Below are 19,250 nucleotides of genomic sequence, written 5' to 3' on the forward strand. Positions count from 1 at the left end.
CCGCCGCGTACGCGACGACCTCCCACTCCACGTCGTCCCAGTAGCCCGCGGCCGGCTTGCCGCCCTCGCTCGACACGTCGCTGTCGCAGCGCGTCAGGTCCTGCCGGCTCACGGCCGTGGGCACGCGCGCCGCGAGCATCGTTCAGGGGTCGAGGAGGTTCTCAAGTTTCGGTGCGCGCGCCCCGGCGCGTGAGCGTGCGAGCGTTGATGTGGTGCGTATGGCGGCGCGCTGCGCGCCCCGCGGCGCGGAGCGGCCGGCCGGCGGCGAGGCGACGGGCAGGCCGCGGCTCTTGAGCTTGATGCTCGACAGCGGCCCCAAGCTCTGCGCGTCATCTCCGGCTCTGCGCGTCATCATTGGCTTCAGCGTATCCACCCTACAACGACTTTGTGCGGGCTGCTCCCGTCTGAACGCGTTGGTGACACCGGGCGCCGTCGTCGGAGCCAGCGGTCGCCAGCATGGTGCTCTCCCAGGACGAGATCGACGGCGGGGCCCGGCGTCTTTGCCTGAATCGCGCCGCCCCCAGCCCCCCGAAACCGCCGCGCCCCACGAGTTGCCACCCGTAGGCTGCCGCGACGCGTTCCTGGCCTTCGACAAGGACCGGTCCGGGACCATCGATGTCTGGGAGCTGCGCCAGGTCCTCGAGGCCATGGGCCAGAAGCCCACGGAGGAGGAGCTCTTCCAGATGATCAGCGAAGTCGACGAGAACATGTCCGGGTCCATCGACTTCGCCGAGTTCCTCAAGGTCATCGAGAACCAGAAGGACCGCGCGGAGAACTTCGACGACGAGAACGACATGATCGACGCCTTCGTCGCCTGCGGCGGCCGGCCGGACAAGCACGGCCACGTGCGACGCGAGACGCTCGTGAAGATCATCAAGCACGACTTCGGCCTCACCATCGACATCGAGGAGCTCATCAACAAGATCGACACGGACCTGTCCGGCGAGATCGAGTTCGAGGAGTTCAAGGCCCTCCTCTCCTAGGCGAGGCGACGCCGCGCCGTAAAGACGACCCTTCTGGAGCTGCCATCCGGCCGCGGACGGCGCCGCGCGTCCGCGGGTCGCGTTCGAGGCGCTCAAGGCCCCCGCACGAGCGTCCACAAGGCCCCCGCACGAGCGTCCGCAGGTCGCGTTCGAAGACCGGGCGTCGCCGCGCGTGAGCAGCGAGGTCGCGTCCGCAGGTCGCGTTCGAGGCGAGACCCCCCACGAAACGACGCCCAACGACACCGAGCACAACAGCTCAGCTCTTATTGGCCTCGTCGCTCTCCCCCGCGGGCCGCTCGAAGTAGAACGTCTGCCGCCTCGACGAGAACCAGCTGCCGCGCGTCCGCGCCTCGCCGTTGGCGAGCCAGACGGGCAGCTTCCAGTCCCAGGCGACCGCGGCGACGCGGAGCACGAGCGCGACGGCGAACGCGACGTACGACCCCACGGGCACGGCCGACGCCGGCGCGACGCCGTCCCAGACCGCGTAGATCGTCGACGCGAGGAGCGCCGGCGCCGCGTAGAGGCTCTCGCCGGCCCGGAGCAGGCGGACGGTCCGGCCGCAGAGCGGGTCCGCGATCAGGCTCGCGAACGTCGACGTGCACAGGCCCATGAGCACGGCCACGAGCACGCCGCTCCGCTCCGGGCAGCAGTGGAGCGCGATCCAGGCGCCGTAGACGGAGTAGAAGGCCATGCCCGTCGCGTCCGGCAGCTCCAACAGCAGCTGCACCGCCGTCCGCTTCGTCCCGCCGAAGCCCGCCTTGTGCGCGATCCAGGGGTAGAGCGCGAAGGTCAGCAGGCTCGTCACCCCCAGCGTCGCCAGGTAGCTCGGGTCCGCGACCCAGAAGACGCGGCGCGACAGCATGAGGTCGCGCATCGTCGAGCCGCCGAGCGTACCCAAGAACGCGATCACGAGGCAGCCGACGCAGTCCATCTGCGCGCGGCCCGCGGCGATGGTCGACCCGAAGGACCAGAATCCGACGGCGACGTGGCCGGCGAGCTCGATGGGCTCGAGGGCGCCGCCGCGCGGGACCGCGATGGGCGAGACGTGGGCCTTGCGGCGCGGCGAGGGCTGGCGCAGCGCGCGCGACCGCAGCGGTCGCAGCGCGCCGGTTGCGACGCCGGCGAGCACGACGACGGCTTGCAAGCAGCGCATGGCTGCGTGGTTGTCGTCAGTGGATGTGCAACCGCGCTGACGCCGCAGATCGCCGCGGCCTCGGTCTGGGCGCTCTGGCTCGTGAGCTCAATCTTCAAAGCTGACAAAGGCGTCTTCAAGGTTGCTTCAACATGCAGCTCGGACGACTTTTTGGACCGACGCGCGGGCCCCACGCCCCGACTGCACGCCTCTTGGCCTTGGAGAGTGGGGGCTTTAGCAGTGTGTGCAAAAGTGACGCGCGTGCGGACGCGTGGCGCGGCGCGCGAGCCGCGTTTCGCGCTCCGAGTCTTGCAGATCTGGACACCTCAAGTGGATTCGTACTCGTGGCTCGACGTGTACCAAGCGTTAAATGGCTAATGCCCCGATAGTGGCGTCGATCGGAGAAGTAGACGAGGACACGAGGACGCGTCAGTGAAGTGATCAAAACTCATGTTCTATTGGCCTGGATTTAAAAGTCAACATTTTTGTTGAACTTCAGCATGTTTGTTGAAGTTAAATCTTGCGATTTCCGGACCCGAACCCACAACCGCGCGTGGAAAGTCACTGCAAACGTGCAATTGACGCGTGCGCTCACTTTGATACGACCATAGACGAATTTTGGCCGCGATTTCACCGCGCGATCGACGCGCGCACGGTCGACGCGCGCGCGGTCGATGCACAGCCTCTATGGACGACTAATGAATCTCGCTGCGCCGGGCCGAAATGTATTATTAATTAATTATTAATTATTCCTACGGGCCGGCCTAGATGTACGTTGATCACCACACTGGGACGCGTACGAGGCGACGCTTCGGACAGAAGAGCGATCGTTTTGAAAAGTTGGAGAGATTGGGCGCCTTCCGGAGCCTTGACGTCATAAGCTCGGGGATCGTCCATTCCCACGCGCCGGCACTGTCCGCCGGCATCCCACACCCCTACAACCCCTACGACCTCCCCCCCCCTGACAAGACCATCATGCTCGTCGAGACGACCCCCACGCCGACTCTGCGCTCCATCGACGCTCCTCCGCCCCCCCTAGCTCTCGACGCCTCCGACGGCCAAGTCACGCCGGCGGCCTCGGACATGCGTCGCGACGAGATGCGCGCGACGCTCGAGTCCTCGCCGGCCCTCGGGAACCTGCTCGAGTCCTGCAACCTCGAGGTCGACGACCTGCTCTGGCGCGCGAAGCCAACGAACGGCAAGAAGCCTCCGGCGCCGCCGCTCCGGCGGCCGCGGCGCGCCTCCCACGACGACGACTCGTCGGACGACGAGATCTTCGTCAAGCCCGCGGCGAAGAAGTCCTGCAAGATCGAGGCCGTGACGGCCTTCCCGTCGCCGCAGGAGGCGCGGATCAGCAACCGCGTCTCCGACAACGGGTCGCCGCTCCCGCCGTTCCCGTCCTTCGACTCGCAGTGAGCGGAGGAAGTGCGCGTCCCCCCCTCGCCGTAGCGGAGGAGGAGCGACGCCATCGACGGACGATCAGCAATCGCGTCCCGTACCGGGAGCCCGGACGCGACGCGCCCGCCCTTTCGCGGGCCGGAGCGCGTCCACCTGTGCCACCCCTGTCGGAGACACAACATTTCTTCTAATTAACATGTAAACATAACCGTTTAAAAGTTACCCGAACCCGCGGACCGTCTCCTCGAGCCGCGCCTCGGCCGCGCGGAGCGAGATCTCGAGCTTCTGCTCCATCTCGAGCGTCGAGGGCAGGTAGCGCGTCGTCGCCTGGCGGTTCGGCTTGAGGCCGTTGGCCTTCCACTTGGGCGCGTGGACGGGGAAGATGGTCGGGTCCGCGGCGGGCGCGACGGCGAAGGACGGCGGCCGCGGCGGCTTCGGCGCGGCGCGGACGCCGAGGTCGAGCGGCGGAGCGACGTCCGCGGCGACGGAGTGGCCCGACGCGTTGTAGAGCTCGTTGCGCGGCGGCGGCGACCGGGGCATGGGCGGCAACACGCCGTTGTTGACGTTGCCGACCGTGAGCTGCGCCGTGCCCGATAAAACCGTCGCGACGTCCGCGCGTCTGTCGTCGTGGCGCGCCGCGTACCACCGCTTCTTCACCACTTGCCGCCGCGGCCGGAGGCCGTTGGTCGACGTGGACTGGTAGGACGAGTTGTCGTGGCTCAGGCCCGACACGTTGGAGGCGTAGGACGCGTCGTCGTCGAAGGAGCCGCGGCGCTCGGAGCCGCGCTCCGTGCTCCACGAGTACGCGCCACTCGGCGGCGGCGCCTGCTGCAGGTTCGTCACGGAGAAGGCGAAGGCCGGGCCGTTCGTGCCCCGCGCGACGCCGCGCCGCGCGACGTCGCGGTGCGGCCGGTACTCGTCGGCCGTCTCCGGGTGGGGCCCGTAGACGTCGTGGGGCCTGGGCAGCAAAAGGGTGATTCAACGTCGCTTCAACGTGAGTGTTCCGCGCGCGCGCGTTCCGGGAAAAGCATCCACGCTTCGAGACCGTTCCGAGAGATGATCGCTCGTCCAAAAATCAGCCGAAACGAGTGGAAAACTGCCGAGATATGAGCCTTTGAAGTTGGGAATTTCGCTCTCTTTTGCTGCCCTGCGTGGGGCTTCTTCTCGCGCGCGTCCGCGTGGCAGTAGGCCAGGAGCGGGTCGCCGGCGTCGCCGAGGAGGTCCACGGTCATCTCGAGCGTGTTGCGCCGCAATTTCTGCTCCGCGGGCTCCATCGTGCCCCGGCGCTTGCGGCCGCCGACGGACGCGACCTCGACGGCCTCCGCGGAGACCGCGCCGACGGCGCCCGGCGGCGGCGCGTCCGCGGGCGAGAGGTCCGGCGTCGCGACCTTGGGCTGGTTCGAGATGGGCGGCAACAGGTCGAGGATGGGCCCCCGCAGGCTCAGCGGCACGATGGCCATGCCGCGGCTCGGCCCCCGGAGCGACTCGCGCTGTTTTTCGGTGGCGACCTGGCGCTGCCGCTCCTTGGCCCAGGAGAGGATGGACCCGTAGGGCCGCCCGTTGAAGACGACCTGGGGCACGTGGTGGCCCCAGGACTGGGCCTGCATGATCTTGACGGCGATGACCTCCTTCTGGCCGTCGATCTCGCCGATGCGCTTGAGGATGCGCCGCAGCCGCTTGCTCAGCGTGCGCTGCTGCATCTGGAGGGCCTTGCGCATCTGGAGCTCCCCCGCGCGGCCCGCGGCCTCCTTCTTCTTCTTCCTCTTGGGGTTGAAGGCCGCGGCCATCTTGCCCATCGCGCGGATCTTGTTCTTCTGCTCGCGGAAGGACTTGGCGCGGTCGTGGTGCGCGCGCTCGCCGGACGTCATGGCGTCGACGCGCCGGTTCGCCGCGGCGCCGGACGCGGCCATGATCGCCGCCTGCTGCTCGCTCTGGCCGCGCTGCGACGCGGACATGGCGAGGAAGGAGCCGCGCCGCTCCGAGCCGCCGGCCATCGTCACGCGGCCGCGCGCGGCGGCCCGCGTCGCGTCGGCGTGGGCCTCGGCGGCGGCGGACGCGTCCTGGGGCGCGACGGCGAAGCGCCGGTGGCGCCGCTCCTCCGAGGACGCGCCCGGCGTCACCGCGGCCTCGTAGCCCGCGACGATGTCCGCGCCCGAGTTGACCTGGGCAGCAAAAGAAAGATTCAACGTCGCTTCAACGTGAGTGTTCCGTGCGCGCGCGTTCCGGGAAAAGCATCCACGCTTCGAGACCGTTCCGAGAGATGATCGCTCGTCCAAAAATCAGCCGAAACGAGTGGAAAACGGCCGAGATAGGAGCCTTTGAAGTTGGGAATTTCGCTCTCTTTTGCTGCCCTGGAGTTGACGGACGCGTCGTCGTCCCGCGGGGACGGGAAGGCGCCCTCGTCGTCGAAGACGGGGCTCCGGCCCCGGGTCGACCCGCCGGACTCCAGGCTCCGGCCCATGGGGCTCGTCGTGCCGCTGCCCGCGGGCGGCGTGGGCACGGACACGGACACGGCGTTCGGCGACGCGCCCCTATGGTTCCGCTCCGTCGCCGTCGCCGCGCGCTCCTCGGCCGCGGCGCGCCGCTCGGCGACGAAGCCGTCGTCGTCGTCGTCGCTGCCGGAGTCGCTGTCGGAGGAGCTCGCGGAGCTCGCGGACGGCGGCTCGTCGTCGTCGGTCTCGTCGGCCTTCGTGTCGAGCTTCGTGTTCACGTTCTTGAGGGCCGCGACCTCGCGGAACTTGTCGAACATGAGGCCCGCGCGCTCCTCGTTGAGCTCGCGCGCCTGGGACAGCAGGGCCTGCATGCGCCGCTGGAGCCGCACGGCCGCCTCGTCCTTCTCCTGGATCATGATCTTCGCCTTCTTCAGCTCCGCCTGGTAGGCGGCGTTCTGGCTCGAGACCTTTTGCACCGAGGCTTCGAGCGTGCCGATCTTGGCCTCGTGGTGCTTGATCGTGCCCTCGTGGTGCGCGATGGCCTCCTCGGCGTCGCTGATGAGCGCCTTGTGGCGGTCGCGCTCGCCCTCGAGCTCCTCGATGATGCCCTGGTTGAGCAGGATCACCTCGCGCTGCTCCTCGAGCATGGCCGCCTTCGACGCCCGGTCGTCGTCGTCGTCGTCGCTGTCCGTGGCGACGCCGCCGTCGGGCGACGCCGCGCGCGCCTCGGGCGACCCCGGCGCGGCCGCGCCGCCGTCGCCGAGGGACCGCGACGCCCCCGCCGGCGACGCGGACGCCGAGCCCGGGGCGCCCGCGGGCGCGCCCGTCGCGGCGTCCGTGCCGTCGGCGTTGTGCTTCTCGCCGTCGAAGCTGATCGTCTCGAGCTGGAGCACGTGGATCTCGACGCACCGCGCCGCGGCCGCGGCGAAGTCCAAGAGGCGGTCCAGCGCCGGGGGCGCGTCCGCCGCGTCCTCGACGACGACGGCCTCGGCGACGGACGCGTGGCGGAAGGCCGTGGCCAGCGCCATGGCGCTGTCCTGGCCGTGGCGCGCCTGCGAGAAGTCGCGGCCGGACTGGGCCTGCTTCTGTAGTAAACCCTGGGCGACGTGGGCCTCGTTGACCTTGTGCACGACGGCGCTGTGGAGGCTCTTGAGGGCGTCCGTGATGCCCTCGACGGCGCCCGCGGTGGCGCGCGAGAGCGACGCGGAGAGGACGGCCGCGTCCGCGTCGCGGCGGTCCTCGACGCGCGCGACCTCGACTTCAAGATTCGCCACCTCGGCGGACATGTCGACGGCGAAGCCCTTGGGCGTCGACGGCTTGCCGTCGAGGTCGGGCACGACGACCTGCTGCACGACGACCTGCGGCGGTGGCCTCTCGAGCGCGGAGAGCGCCTCCTGGGCGAGCGCGGCGACGACGGCGGCCTCGACGGCGTCGCGCATGTCGGCCTTGACCCGGCGGATCTGCTTCTTCGCGTCCTTGGCGCCCGCGTTCGCCTCGTCGACGAGGACGTGGAGGTGCTCGATGACCATGCCCTGCATGCGGCTCCGGTCCTCGACGGGCCACAGGTCGAGATCCACGTCCAAATCCGGCACGCCCCGCTCGTCGACGATGGCCGCCGCCCAGCCGCCGCCGCCGTCGAGCGCGCCGCGGAGCGCGTGGTACTCGCGCACGAGGCACCGGTGCCTTTCCGCGAGGTCGACCTTGGACAGCCGCGTCGTGTCGAGGCGGCCGCCCAGAGCCACGAGCTCGCCGTGGACCGTCGCCGCCGCCGCGGCGAGCTCGCCCAGGGGCGCGGCGCCGACGGCGTCGTAGAGGAAGAGCTCGCGCGTGCCGTCGGGCCGCGCCGGCGGCGCGCGCGGCTGCCAGACCATGCGCTCGTCGCCGCGGCTCAGGCGCGCGTCGTCGAGGGAGCTCTGTAATTCCGCCTCCCATTCGGCCAACGTCGCCTTGGCCGCCCAGCGCGCGTCGCGCAGCAGCGCGAGTGCCAAAGACAGCTCGCGGACGCCGTTCTGCTCGAGCGCGTCCCGCAAACTCAGGCACCGGTCGTCGTCCTGGGCCTTGGTGGCCTCGACGAAGGCGTCGAGGATCGCGGCGACCTGGGGCGCGTCGTCCTCGACCTTCTCCAGGGCCTGGGGCCAGGCGTCCTTGGCCTTGGCGTGCGCCTGGCGCACCTCGGGCGCGGGGCCCTGTCGCGTGCGCCGCGCGAGCTTCGCGGCGCCCTTGGCCGCGAACAGGGTGCCGTCGGCGCTCGACGACTTGGGCCGCGTCGCGCCCTCGACGGGCATGGCCGGCGCGGCGGCGGGCGGCTCCGGCGGCGCGGGCTCCGGCGGCGCGGCCTCGGCCGCGGCGGCCGCGGGCGCCGCGGCCGCGGCGTCCGTCGCCGCGCGGGTTTCCTGCGTGGCCTGCGCCACCGCCGCCTCCAGGACGCCCATTTCCAAGTCCACCTTGGCCCGGGCGGCGTCGGCCCTCGCCTTGTGCTTCGCGTTGTTCGTGGCCAGAGCGTCCTTGACGGCCGCGTTCACGGCCTGGAGCTTCTCCTTCTCAAAGACCTCCCGCGCCTCCTCGAGGGCCGCGGACACGGCCTGGGCTTTCTCCGCCTCCGCGGCCTCGACGGCGACCGAGGGCTCCGCGGGCAAAGATCGCTCCGGCGGCTCGGGCGACGCGAGCTTTGCGAGCGCGTCGGCGCCCGCGTCCGCGCGGTTCCGCGCGTCCTCCTCGCGCTCCTCGGCGGTCTTCTCCGGCTCGACGACCTTCTTCCGGTCGTCGTCGCTGTCGTCGGGGTCGTCGTTGGCGCCGACCGTGCCGATCTGGCCCGCCATCTTCTGGAGCATCTCCGCGGCTTCCAGGCCCTTCGACGCCATCTCGCGCGCGCGCTCCTCCTCCGTCTTCGGCCGGCTCGCGGGCTGGGATGGTTCCGTGCTCCCCGGCCGCGTCGGCGCCGCGGGCGACGCCGGCTCCGCCTTCTGGAGCTCCGCCGCGGCGGCCGCCGCGGCGCCGCGCGGGCTGCCCTCGACGGGCGTGCCGGGCTCCTCGGGCGTCCAGTTGATCGACGACGCGCGCGAGCTGTGGAGGCCGTCGGCGCCGAGCACGCCGCCGGCGTTGGGCGTCTCGTGGACGGCCATGCGGAGCCACTTGGGCTCCGGGCCCGCGACGGTCTGGCCCTTGCGGTACGTCGACACGCGCTTGCCGTCCTCGTCGACCGCCGCCTCCTCCTCCTCGTCGTCGCCGTCCTCGTCGGCCTCGGCCGGCGGCGCGGGCCGCGGCGCGTTCGCCGGCGGCGTCTTCGCGGCCAACGCCGCGGCGACGTCCGCCGGCGGCGACACGGCGCGCGACGCGACGGGCGTCGGGTAGCCGCCCTCGTCCTCGAGCTCGCGCTCGCGCGTCAGCCGCTTCGCGTAGGCGAGGATGGCCTTGCGGATGCGCCGGCCCTTGGCCCTGTCCTCCGCCTCGAAGTCGCCGCCCTCGTCCTCCTCGTTGAGCGATTTCCTGCCGAACATGCCCCCGAGGCGGCTCATCAGACGCTCGCTCTGCGTCTGCTTCCGGTGGAAGGCCGACTGCATCAAATTCGCCTTGCGCTTCGCCGCGCGCAGCAAGTTGCGCTCCGCGCGCTCCGCGCGCTTGTCGCCCTCGACGCCGGAGTCGCGGTCCATGTCTTCGAGGAATTTCGCGACGGCCTTGTGGTCGACGTTGTCCTCCGCGACGTCCTCGAGGAGCTTCACGGCGCGCTTCTGATTCTTCTTGATGCGCGCGACCTCCTTCTTGAAGCTCTCCGAGGCCTCGGCCGCCGCCGTCGTCTCCCGGAGCGCGGCGCGGTTCGCGAATTCCAGCTCCTCGAGCTGCGCCGCGTGCTCCTTGAGGATCGCCTCCTCGCGCAGGCCGTTGCGCTTCAATTCCTTTTCGAACTGGAGCCGCGCGTCCTCGAGCTCCCGCTTGTGGAGCTCCTTGAGCTCCTCGATCTTGCTGTGGAGCCGGAAGTTCTCCTCGGACATGTGGTCGAACTTCTCCTGCATCGCCCGGCTCTTCTCCTTCATCATCTTCGACCCCCGCGTGCGCCGGTCGTAGGACCCGAAGCTCAGCGCCACGTCCGGCTCCGCCTCGCCGCCGTCGCCGTCGTCGTCGTCGTCGTCGTAGAACTCCACGGGGTCCGTCATGCAGCCCGCGTCCTCGTACTCCGTGTCCGCGCGCTCGGTCTCCCTGGCCGTCTGCGCGCGGAGCTTCTCCTCGGCGCTGACGGCGCGGTGCTGCTCGTGGCCCGCCTTGTCCGTCATCTCGACGAGGCTCTGCTCGTCCCGCTCCTCCTCGACCTGGTAGAACGCCGCGAGCGCCGCGGACTCGGCCGCGGACCGCTCGAAGCGCGCCGCGGCCGCGAGCGCGGCGTCGTACTCGTCCCGCTCCTTGGCGTTGCGCGCGGCGACGAGCTTGTGCTCCGCGAGGCGGTCCTCGACGGCGGCGTGCGCGCGCTTCGCGAGCTTGGCGAGCTCGCGCGCGCGGCGGACGCCGTCGCGCGCGGCGCCGTAGGCCGCGGCCGCGGACACGAACGCGCGGTCGCCCGCGCGGCGCCGCTTCTCCGCCTCCTGGTCCGCGGCCCGGCGCTCGCTCCGCCGCGCCTTCTCGTCCTTGAGGACGCGCGCCTCCTCGGCGTGCTTGAGCTCGCTCTCGGACGTCTTCGACTCCAGCGTCTTCAGCTGCGCGGCCATCTTGCCGCGGTTCCGCTCGAGGTCCTTGATCTTCGACTGGAGCTCCGAGTTCTCGTTGCGCTCGCTCCGGAGCGCGACCTGCATCATCTCGTCCGCGCGCGCCTGCTGCTCCCGGAGGCCCTTCTGGAGCGCCTCGTCGGCGTCCTTCTTCGCGTCCGCGGCCGTCGCCTCCGCCTCCTTGAGCTGCTTCGCGAGGCCGTCGGCGCGGCGCCGCTCGCGCTCCTGCGCGCGCGCGAGGCCCGCGGCGGCGCCCGAGCCCTTGCCGTCCGTGAGGACGTTGTTGAGCTCGTTCCGCAGCTTCGAGATCGTGATGTCGCGGCCGGAGATCTCCTCCTTGAGGTTCGCGATCTTCTCCTGGAGCTTGTCGAAGTTGTTGCCGCCCTTGTCGTCGTCGTCCTGCGTCAGCGCCGAGAGGTGCACGTCGAGGTCGCGCTCGCGCAGCGACTGCTCCTGCATGCGGAGCTTGCACCCCAGGTCGACGATCTCCGTCTCCAGGCGCGTGATCGTGTCCTCGTACTCGTCGACGACGGCGATCCACTCCTCGCGCTTGTGCGCCTCGCGCAGCTCCAGCGCCTTCTTCTCGCCCGTCGACTCCGTCGCGAGCGCCGCGGACGCGTCGGCCTGCGCGCGGAGCCGCTCGCCCGCGTGCTTCGCGTTCTTCAGCGCGCGCTCCTGCTTGAAGCACTTCTCCGTGGCGTCCAGCAGGCGCCGCTTGAGGTCCTTCGTGTAGGTCTGGGCCGCGAGCTCCTCCTTGGCTTTCCCGGCGCTCGCGAGGAGCCGCTCCCGGGCGACGGTGATCGCGCGCTTCGACTGGACGTAGACCTCGCGCGCGTTCGGCGGCGGCGGCTCGACGGGCCGCGCCTCCCAGAGCTCCTCCTCCGCCGACTTCTTCGCCGACGACCGCAGGGAGCTCCCGCGGCGCGTCGACGCCGCCGTCTTGCGTTTGGTTTTGCGCCGCTCGCGGTCGTCCGCGGCGACGGCGCCGAACCGAGCGTCCGCCTCGTCCTCCTCGACCTCCTCCGCGGGCTCCTCCTCGTCGGGCCGCGGCGACTCGTAGTTGGCGAACCACTCGGACGTCTCGGAGGCCTGGGCCGTCGCGACGTTGACGTAGTGCTCCGTCGCCGTGACTCTGTCGTTGTCGACGGCCTCCGACGCGATGGTCAGCAGCCGGTTGAACTCGCCCTGGGCCCGCTCCGTCTGCCGCAAACACGTCTCCGTCTCCATGGCCTGCTCGAAGATGGCCGCGTGCGACATGTCGACGACGCCGCTGTCCTTGTCCTGCTCCCGGTCGATGGCCGCGACGGTGGACGCGATGCGCGCCATGATGACCTTCTGCTCCTGCTGGATCTCGAGCTTCTGCTCGGCCTCCGTCTTGTCGCCGCCGAGCGCCGCGTGCGACCGCGCGGGCTTCTTGGGGCCCTTGCGGCTCCGGCCGCGCGGCGCGTCGTCGCCGTCGCCGCCGCGCGCGCCCGCGCGGCTCGCGGTTTTGCGCGGCCGGAGCGCGCGGCCGCCGGCCTTCTTCTTCGGCTGCAGGGCCTGCGTCACCACCGTGTCGGCCTCGCCCTTGGGCGCGCGCGGCCGGCCCTTGCTCTGGGGCCGCCGGCGCTGCCTCGGCTCGGGCTCGAGGCTCGGGTCGCCCTCCATGAAGCGCTTCGCCACGGGCACCTTCGGCTGCGCCTTGTCCTTCTTCTCCACAGCCGACAGCTGCCGCGCGCTGCGCGACGTGATCATGGCTGCGCAATGCGGCGCGACGCCGCGGCCAGACCGCCGCCGCGGTCGGCAGGGCTGCGCTGCGGTTTGGGAATGATCGTTGACTTCAACATGCTCCAGCAAAGACTCGTCTCTCTCAGCCGATGTGCATCTGAACGCTCTGCGAGCTGTGCACCTGAACGCTCTGCGAGCTGTGATGCGCGCCGTCGCGCTCGTCCTCGTTGCCAGCGTCGCCTCTGGCCTGCGCGCCGCGCCGCGCATCGCCGCGCGTGCGCGCGTCACCATGGGCGGCGCCGGCGACGTGAAGCGCTGGTTCGTCGACGCGGGCCTCGGCGAGGCGAAGCCGTCCGGCGGGTCCCTGGGCGGCTCGGGCTGGTCGCAGACGGGCAAGTGGGTCACGGACGACGCGTCCTACTTCGTCAAGCAGTCGAGCCGGTCGTGCGCGTCCATGTTCGCCGGCGAGGCCGCGGGCCTCACGGCGATGCGCGACGCCGCCGGCGACGCGGGCGGCCTGCGCATCCCGGAGGTCTTCGTCGCGAAGGACTACGAGGACGGCAAGGGCTCCTTCATCGTCATGGAGTTCCTGAACATGGGCAGCCGGGGCGACATGCACGCCTTCGGCCGCGCGATGGCGCAGATGCACCTGTCGTCGCCCGCGGTCCCCGAGGCCGCGGCGGGCCAGTTCGGCTTCCCCGTGGACAACACGATCGGCGCGACGCCGCAGCCCAACGGCTGGACCGACGACTGGGTGGCGTTCTACCGCGACAAGCGCCTCGCGCACCAGGTGAACCTGGCGGGCGACGCGTCCATCGACAATTTGTGGCGGAAGCTGAAACCGCGGCTCGGCGAGTTCTTCGACGCCGACGAGGCCATCGAACCCGTCATCCTCCACGGCGACCTGTGGAGCGGCAACATCGGCACGGCCGAGGGCGCGCCGTCGATCTTCGACCCGGCGTGCTACTTCGGCCACCACGAGGCGGAGTGGGGCATGAGCTGGTGCGCGTCCCTCGGGCCCCAGTTCTGGCAGGGCTACCGCGAGCTCATCCCCGAGGCGCCGAAATTCGCCCAGCGGCGGCCGCTCTACGAGGCCTACCACCAGCTCAACCACTACAACCTGTTCGGCGGCGGCTACCGCGGCGCGGCCTGCCAGTGCCTCGAGCAGTGCCTCAGGTCCCTCGACTAAGCATCATACGCCACGAGGAGCTCCTCGCCGGGTTCGACGTCCCGCAGGAGCACCCACGCGAGCGCGGGCCGGCCGAGCGCGACGACGCGCCACTCGACGTTCGGCGTTTCTTCGCCGCGCGCCTCGTTGAGGTAGAACGTCGGCGCCGCGCGGTCGTCGTCGCGGACGCGGAAGTAGCAGTCGTCGGCCTCCGTCTCCGCGACGACGACGCGGCCGCGCCGAGCGTCGGCGGCCGCGGGCGCGCCGCCGCGCGCGACCGCGCAGGGGTCCACGAAGCACTCGCCGCGCGCGACGCGGCGCCGGGCGATCGTGCCGTACCCGTGCGCGACGCCGGCGCGCGTCACCTCCACGGCCTCCGCGAGGCGCCGCATCTTGCGGCCGTGGACGCGCGCGAAGCCGGAGTCGCCGGCGACGATGTCGCCGGCGGCGTAGAACGGGAGCCGCGGCGCCGGCGCGGGCGGCGATTCCTCCTGGGCAGCGCTCGGCGCGGCGGTCGATGTGCCGCCGCGCGTCATCCGCTAGCCGCGAAGGAGGTACCAGGCCGCGCCGACGAGCAGCGGCGCGCCGCAGAAAATTGCAGAGATGATCGGCAGCGCGAAGGTCTCCTCGCTCGTCGCGTATCAGCGAATCTCGCGCCAGACGACGGCGCTCACGGACTCGTCGACGAGGAGCGGCGCCCGCACCGGCTGCTTGACGTCGAGCACCGGCTGCTCGACGTCGAGGGAGAGGGCGATTGTGCGCAAAGTGTTCAAAGCAGCAAGTTGAAGGGCACAGATTACAGTTGCACTTCGCGAGGGAGACGACGCGGACGGGGGGAGGGCGGGCGCGGGGCAAAATCGGTGCGGCGCGCATACAAAGCCCCACTCTTTTCAGGCGCAGAGGACGAAGTTGGGCGCCTCGCCGCGGCGCTCGAGCGTCTTGACGAAGTTTCCGGCGCCGTCGAGGTGGAGCACCGCGCGGTGGTTCGGGTCCGTGGCGACGTAGAGGGCGTCGCCGCCGGCGGCGAAGGTGAGGGACCAGGGGTTGACGAGGTCCGCGGGCAGGCCGCACCGCTCGGGCTCCGACAGGAGCGCGCCGAGGTCGACGTACGTCGACGGCGAGAACGCGCCGGCCGGGCCGTCGCGGGAGAAGCGGACGACGCGGCCCGCGCCGCCGACGCCGTACTCCGTGACGAAGAGGTCGCCGGCGTGGGCGTGGGCGCGCGGCGCGAAGGCCATGCCCCCGGGCCGCGTGAGCGCCGTCGCGACGACGCGGACGCCGTGGGAGACCTTGCGCCGGCCGTCGGCCCCGCGCTTGTCGAGGAGCGTCTCGTCGACCTCGAGGATCTCGCCGTGGCGGGCGACGTGGGCGGCGTCGCCGGGCAGGTCCGCCTGGAAGTCGTAGGGCGGCGACGCGGACACGAGGAGCCGGTCGGTCTCCGGGTCCACCGCCAAACCCCAGCACCACTCGGTCGTCCGCAGGTGCACCGTGCGCGCCGCGTCGACCCGGCCGGACCGCGTCACGGCGACGACGGCGCTGTGGTAGGACGCGCAGACGCGGAGCCGGCCCTTCCAGAACGCGACGCCCTCGGGGTGGCGGAGCCGCGCGTCGGCGCAGAGGACTTTCACGAAGCGGAGGTCGTTGTCGAGGCCCAGGGCGTACTCGAGGATGGCGTCGCCCTCCCAGTTGGCGACGTAGACGGCGCGCGAAGTGTGGCCCGCGTCCCAGGGCCCAAGGCAGAGCGAGCTGCACCAGTGCCGCGGCTTCCGCCGCGCGCGGAACGCGGCCCGGCCCAGCGGCGCGACGCTCCGGTGGCTCGCGAGCTCCTCGGCGGCCGACGCGGCCCAGGTCTGGAGCAGGCTCACGCGGCTCGGCGTCGCGACGAGCAGCCGGCTCGCGCACCGGCTCCGCGACGCCGCCCACGCGGTCCACTCGCGCGACGCCGCGCCCGCGACCTCGACCTCGTCGTGGCGCAGCCAACCTGCGCGCGGCGGGTATGTGTGCGCGCGCGTCGCGTGCGCGCGGGGTGGACGCACCGAGCACGTGCGCCACGAGCTCGGGGCAGCGCACGACGGCCGCCGTCGCGAAACCGAACGCGACGGACGCGTTCGGCTTCGCGCCGCGCCGCGGCGGCTTCTCGACGAGGCCGCCGAGCTTGGAATAGGTCAGCAGCGCCCGCGGCGGCACGCGCCGCCGCCGCGGCGGCGCGACGGTCTGCACCATCGCTGTCGATGTTCGGACCAGGGTCATTGCGGTTCGCGTCGACGGCTTCCAGATTTCGGCAGCAGCGTGGGCTGCTCCACCGACTTCAGCACCCGTGTCGGCTTGACGTTCTCGACGAGATGCTCGCCATGCTCAAGCTCTTAGGCCTTCTCGCGCTCTCGGCGCAGGCGCTCTCGCCGCGGTGCGTGTCCACCGTCGCGCGGCTCCGCGGCGGCGGCGACGACGACTCGCTCTTCGGCGGCGACGACGCCGCGCCCGCGGGCGCGTCGACGTCCATGGCGGACATGATGAACAGCATGGGCGGCATGCCGCCGGGCTTCAACGGCGCGTGCCTCCCGCGTCTTTCCCACCGCGCGCGCCGCCCTCGACCGCCGCGACCGTCCGCAGGCGACCCGGCGGAGTACGAGGCGGCCATGGAGCAGTTCCTCGACTCGCCGATGATGCAGGAGTTCCTCAACGACCCCGAGAAGATGGAGCAGTCGCGGCAGGCGCTGCTCAACAACCCCATGGCCATGCAGATGATGCAGCAGATGCCCGGCTTCGAGGAGATCATCAACGACAAGGACAAGTTCCAGGAGCGCATGCTCGCGTCGAAGGCGCAGTTCGACGCCATGCGCAAGGAGGCGGGCAAGAGCAGCGCCGCCGAGCAGGCCGCGGCCTCCGAGTTCGACGACTAGCGCCGCGCCGCCCCCGGTATAAAAGCGCGTCGCCCCGCCCCCTTAGCCCACGCCGCCCGCCGCGAGGCACGCGAACGTCGCGCAGTAGCCAAAGTAGGCGAAGTCGTCGGCGTAGGTCGCCGCGACGACGGCCGCCGTCTCCGCCGTGTAGAACTCGAGGAGCCGCCCCGTCGCGTTCGTCGGGTGGACGTTGTCCGTCACGACGGGCGCGGGGAGATAGAATCCCGACTGCCCCGCGAAGCCGCGCCACGCGTCGCCGAAGAGGCCGGCTCGGTCGACGCCGGCGTCGTCGACGAAGCCGTCGAACCACGTCGCCATGGTCTCGAGCTTGAGCACGCGCGGCGGCGCCTCGAGGCACCGCGGGCCGCAGATGCTCGTCTGGGGGCAGAGGTGGTGGTTCGAGAGGCACGCGCGCGCGGCGCCCGCCGCCAGCGTCGACTGCATGTACCTAGAGGAGGGGGGGGGGCGCTCGCGGCCGCCCGGCGCGCGGCGGGCCTCGCCTGCGGAAGCGCCCGGGCGTCGGCTCCTCCTTCCGGCCGCCGACGCGGCAGTTCTTGTGCTCGCCGCCGACGCAGCCGTTCGACTGGTGGTACCTGCGTTTTTTTTCGGAGCGTCGCGCGCGGCGGCACGCGACCGACGGCGCCGGCGGCCGCGCAGGTAGAAGGAGAGCGCGCGCGCGAACGGGTTCCGAGCGACGATGAAGACCTCGCCGCCGTCCGCGTAGTTTTCGCGCGACCGCTCGCCGAGGTGGCCCCGCGCCTCCTTCTCCGAGGCCGGCGGTCGGCCCTTGGACGCGTAGAACGTGAAGGCGGCCCAGTTGCGGTTGCCGTTCTTCTGGGGCACGCAGAGCGTACCGTTGGCGGGGAGCGCGTAGAGGTGCGGCTCGACGCCGGGCAGGCTGCAGTTGCTGAACGGCCGGTCGTGGTGCCGCAGGCGGCGCGCGTCGCGAAGCGGCGCGCCGCGGCCGGCGACGAGCAGCGACCACACGAGCGGTCCGACATATTTTTTTTTGACCATCGATGGCTGCCCTTGACGCGGGGCCAAGTTGATGCTCAACCCAATCTGTTACATGAATGATAACGCCGAAGCTTATGGGGCGGCTTTCGGAGGGTGCGCGGGGGTGGTTTCGCGCAGCGGCCGGTGGTGGGGCTCGCCGCGTCGGCTCCGGGGGGCGCTCGGGGAGGAGCACCCCGCTGCGCGCGTCGATTGGGCGGCGGGGCGCCGAGCGCGAGAGCTTGCAGTGCTTGGCCGTCGGCGCGACGTCGCCCACGGGCCCGGGGGGCTGCCGCGCGCGCTCGCTTCGTTCGGATGCCTTCGGCGTGAGTCTTGGGGGGAGCTGGTGGGGTCGGCGCCCTCGATGGCTTCGGTGTGCGGGCTTCGATGTGCCCGTGTCCATTCGTTTCTCTGCATTCTGCAGCGTCTCTTCGTAGCGTGGCGCTGTGTGCGGCTCCGTCGACGTCGGCGTCTTCGCTCTCTTCGTCGGCGTCTTTGCTCTCTTCGGTCCCGCTGACCACGGGTGTCCTCTTCGGCGGTGCCCTCGGCTAGCCACTTGTGGTCCTGAGGTTGAATCGGCCTAGTCGAGCCGGACGTCCTGCCCGTCGGGTGCGGGTGCCTTCGTTCTCAACCTCCCCCGGTCCACGGAGAGTCCGTTGAGTGTCGTCTGAATGAGGCGACTCAGGATGCTACTGCCTTGCGCCAGTCCCGGCGTGCTCTCGGCGTGGCGGTGGTACCAGGCGTGGCGCGAGTGTACCGCCGCCTCCGTCCCGAGTGCGCGCACGATCTTCAGGGTGGAGGAGGGGGCCGGTGTGGTTCGCCAGATCCCCGGCTAGGCCTCCGCCCGCGCCTTCCCCGGCGGGATCTTCGGGTGTGCTCCCCCTTCAATAACTTGGTCAACGTTGGCGGCACTACTAAGCTGATGGGCTGCTTCGGATCCCCCTCACATGTGACAGCCTTCCTCGGCTGATGGGCGCGGCCTGCTTCGCCTGCTCCTACATGGCGCACGGCACCGACGTGACGCGCCTGCGCCGCAAGCTCTGGAGCAGCGCCCCCGTGGCCTGCGAGCTCTGGGACAAGCCCGCGGTGGCGTCCTGGATGGACGGCTGGCACGGCTGGGGCGCCGGCAGCTACGGGGCGCTGCTAAACGTGCCCGCCGTGCGGGACTTGCTCGAGAAGAAACGACCGGTCGTCTGCGACTTTGGCTGCGGGCCGGGGCTCCTCGTCGAGCGGCTCCAGCCCCGCTGCGGCCGCGTCGTCGGCTTGGACGTCGCGAAGAGCATGGTCGACGTCGTCGAGGGCAAGCGCCGCGCGCGGGGCTGGTCCAACGTCGAGGCCCGCTGCGTCGACGTCGCGCGCTGCGACGTCGAGGAGCTCCGGGCGCTCGGGCCCTTCGACCTCGTCGTCTCCGTGACGGTCCTGTCCTTCGTCGCGAGGAGGGGTGGCGCAGCCGCCGCGGCCGTCGACGCGCTGCGCCGGTGCATGGCGCCGGGCGGGCTCTTCGTCCACTTCGACTGGCCCGACGGGGACTGCGGGAGCCGGGCCGGCGCGAACAGACTCTACGCGGCCGCGGGGCTCGAGCCCGTCCACGCGGGCCACGCGACCATCGACGGCGGCGGCGTCTTCGTCGGCGTCGCCCGGAATAGCGGCGCGGGCTGAGCCTCCTCGGGGAGCGTGTTTTTTTTTTTTTTTTTGGGGGGTCGGTAGAGCTTCGGTAGAGGTTAATTCGAGGGCAACGACAGGGGCAACGAAACCTGCATCACCAAGTTGCAGTGCGCAAAACGAAAAAATTATGATGGAGCCCATATAAATTATAAGCGATGCGCAGGGCCGCCCGGTGCTG

The 19,250-nt window shown here is 71.1% G+C and overlaps 4 protein-coding genes across 4 annotated transcripts; all 4 read left to right on the forward strand.

The window, feature by feature from the left end:
• Positions 1 to 566: 566 nt before the first annotated feature.
• Positions 567 to 980, forward strand: AURANDRAFT_7786 (hypothetical protein; the record flags this gene model as incomplete). Its single annotated transcript, XM_009039414.1, has 1 exon — positions 567 to 980. A coding segment is annotated over one exon (414 nt), but the record flags the coding sequence as incomplete, so codon positions are not given.
• Positions 981 to 3,213: 2,233 nt separating this feature from the next.
• On the forward strand, positions 3,214 to 3,531 carry AURANDRAFT_64792 (hypothetical protein; the record flags this gene model as incomplete). The annotated part of the gene is made up of 1 exon (XM_009039415.1): positions 3,214 to 3,531. The coding sequence occupies one exon, from the start codon at positions 3,214 to 3,216 to the stop codon at positions 3,529 to 3,531; it is 318 nt and encodes a 105-aa protein (XP_009037663.1).
• Positions 3,532 to 12,635: 9,104 nt separating this feature from the next.
• AURANDRAFT_27452 (hypothetical protein) lies at positions 12,636 to 13,535 on the forward strand (the record flags this gene model as incomplete). The annotated part of the gene is made up of 1 exon (XM_009039416.1): positions 12,636 to 13,535. The coding sequence occupies one exon, from the start codon at positions 12,636 to 12,638 to the stop codon at positions 13,533 to 13,535; it is 900 nt and encodes a 299-aa protein (XP_009037664.1).
• Positions 13,536 to 18,376: 4,841 nt separating this feature from the next.
• AURANDRAFT_64794 (hypothetical protein) lies at positions 18,377 to 19,066 on the forward strand (the record flags this gene model as incomplete). The annotated part of the gene is made up of 1 exon (XM_009039417.1): positions 18,377 to 19,066. The coding sequence occupies one exon, from the start codon at positions 18,377 to 18,379 to the stop codon at positions 19,064 to 19,066; it is 690 nt and encodes a 229-aa protein (XP_009037665.1).
• Between the last annotated feature and the right edge of the window lie 184 nt (positions 19,067 to 19,250).

Source organism: Aureococcus anophagefferens (assembly GCF_000186865.1).
Source record: "Aureococcus anophagefferens unplaced genomic scaffold AURANscaffold_11, whole genome shotgun sequence".
Classification (NCBI taxonomy): domain Eukaryota; class Pelagophyceae; order Pelagomonadales; family Pelagomonadaceae; genus Aureococcus; species Aureococcus anophagefferens.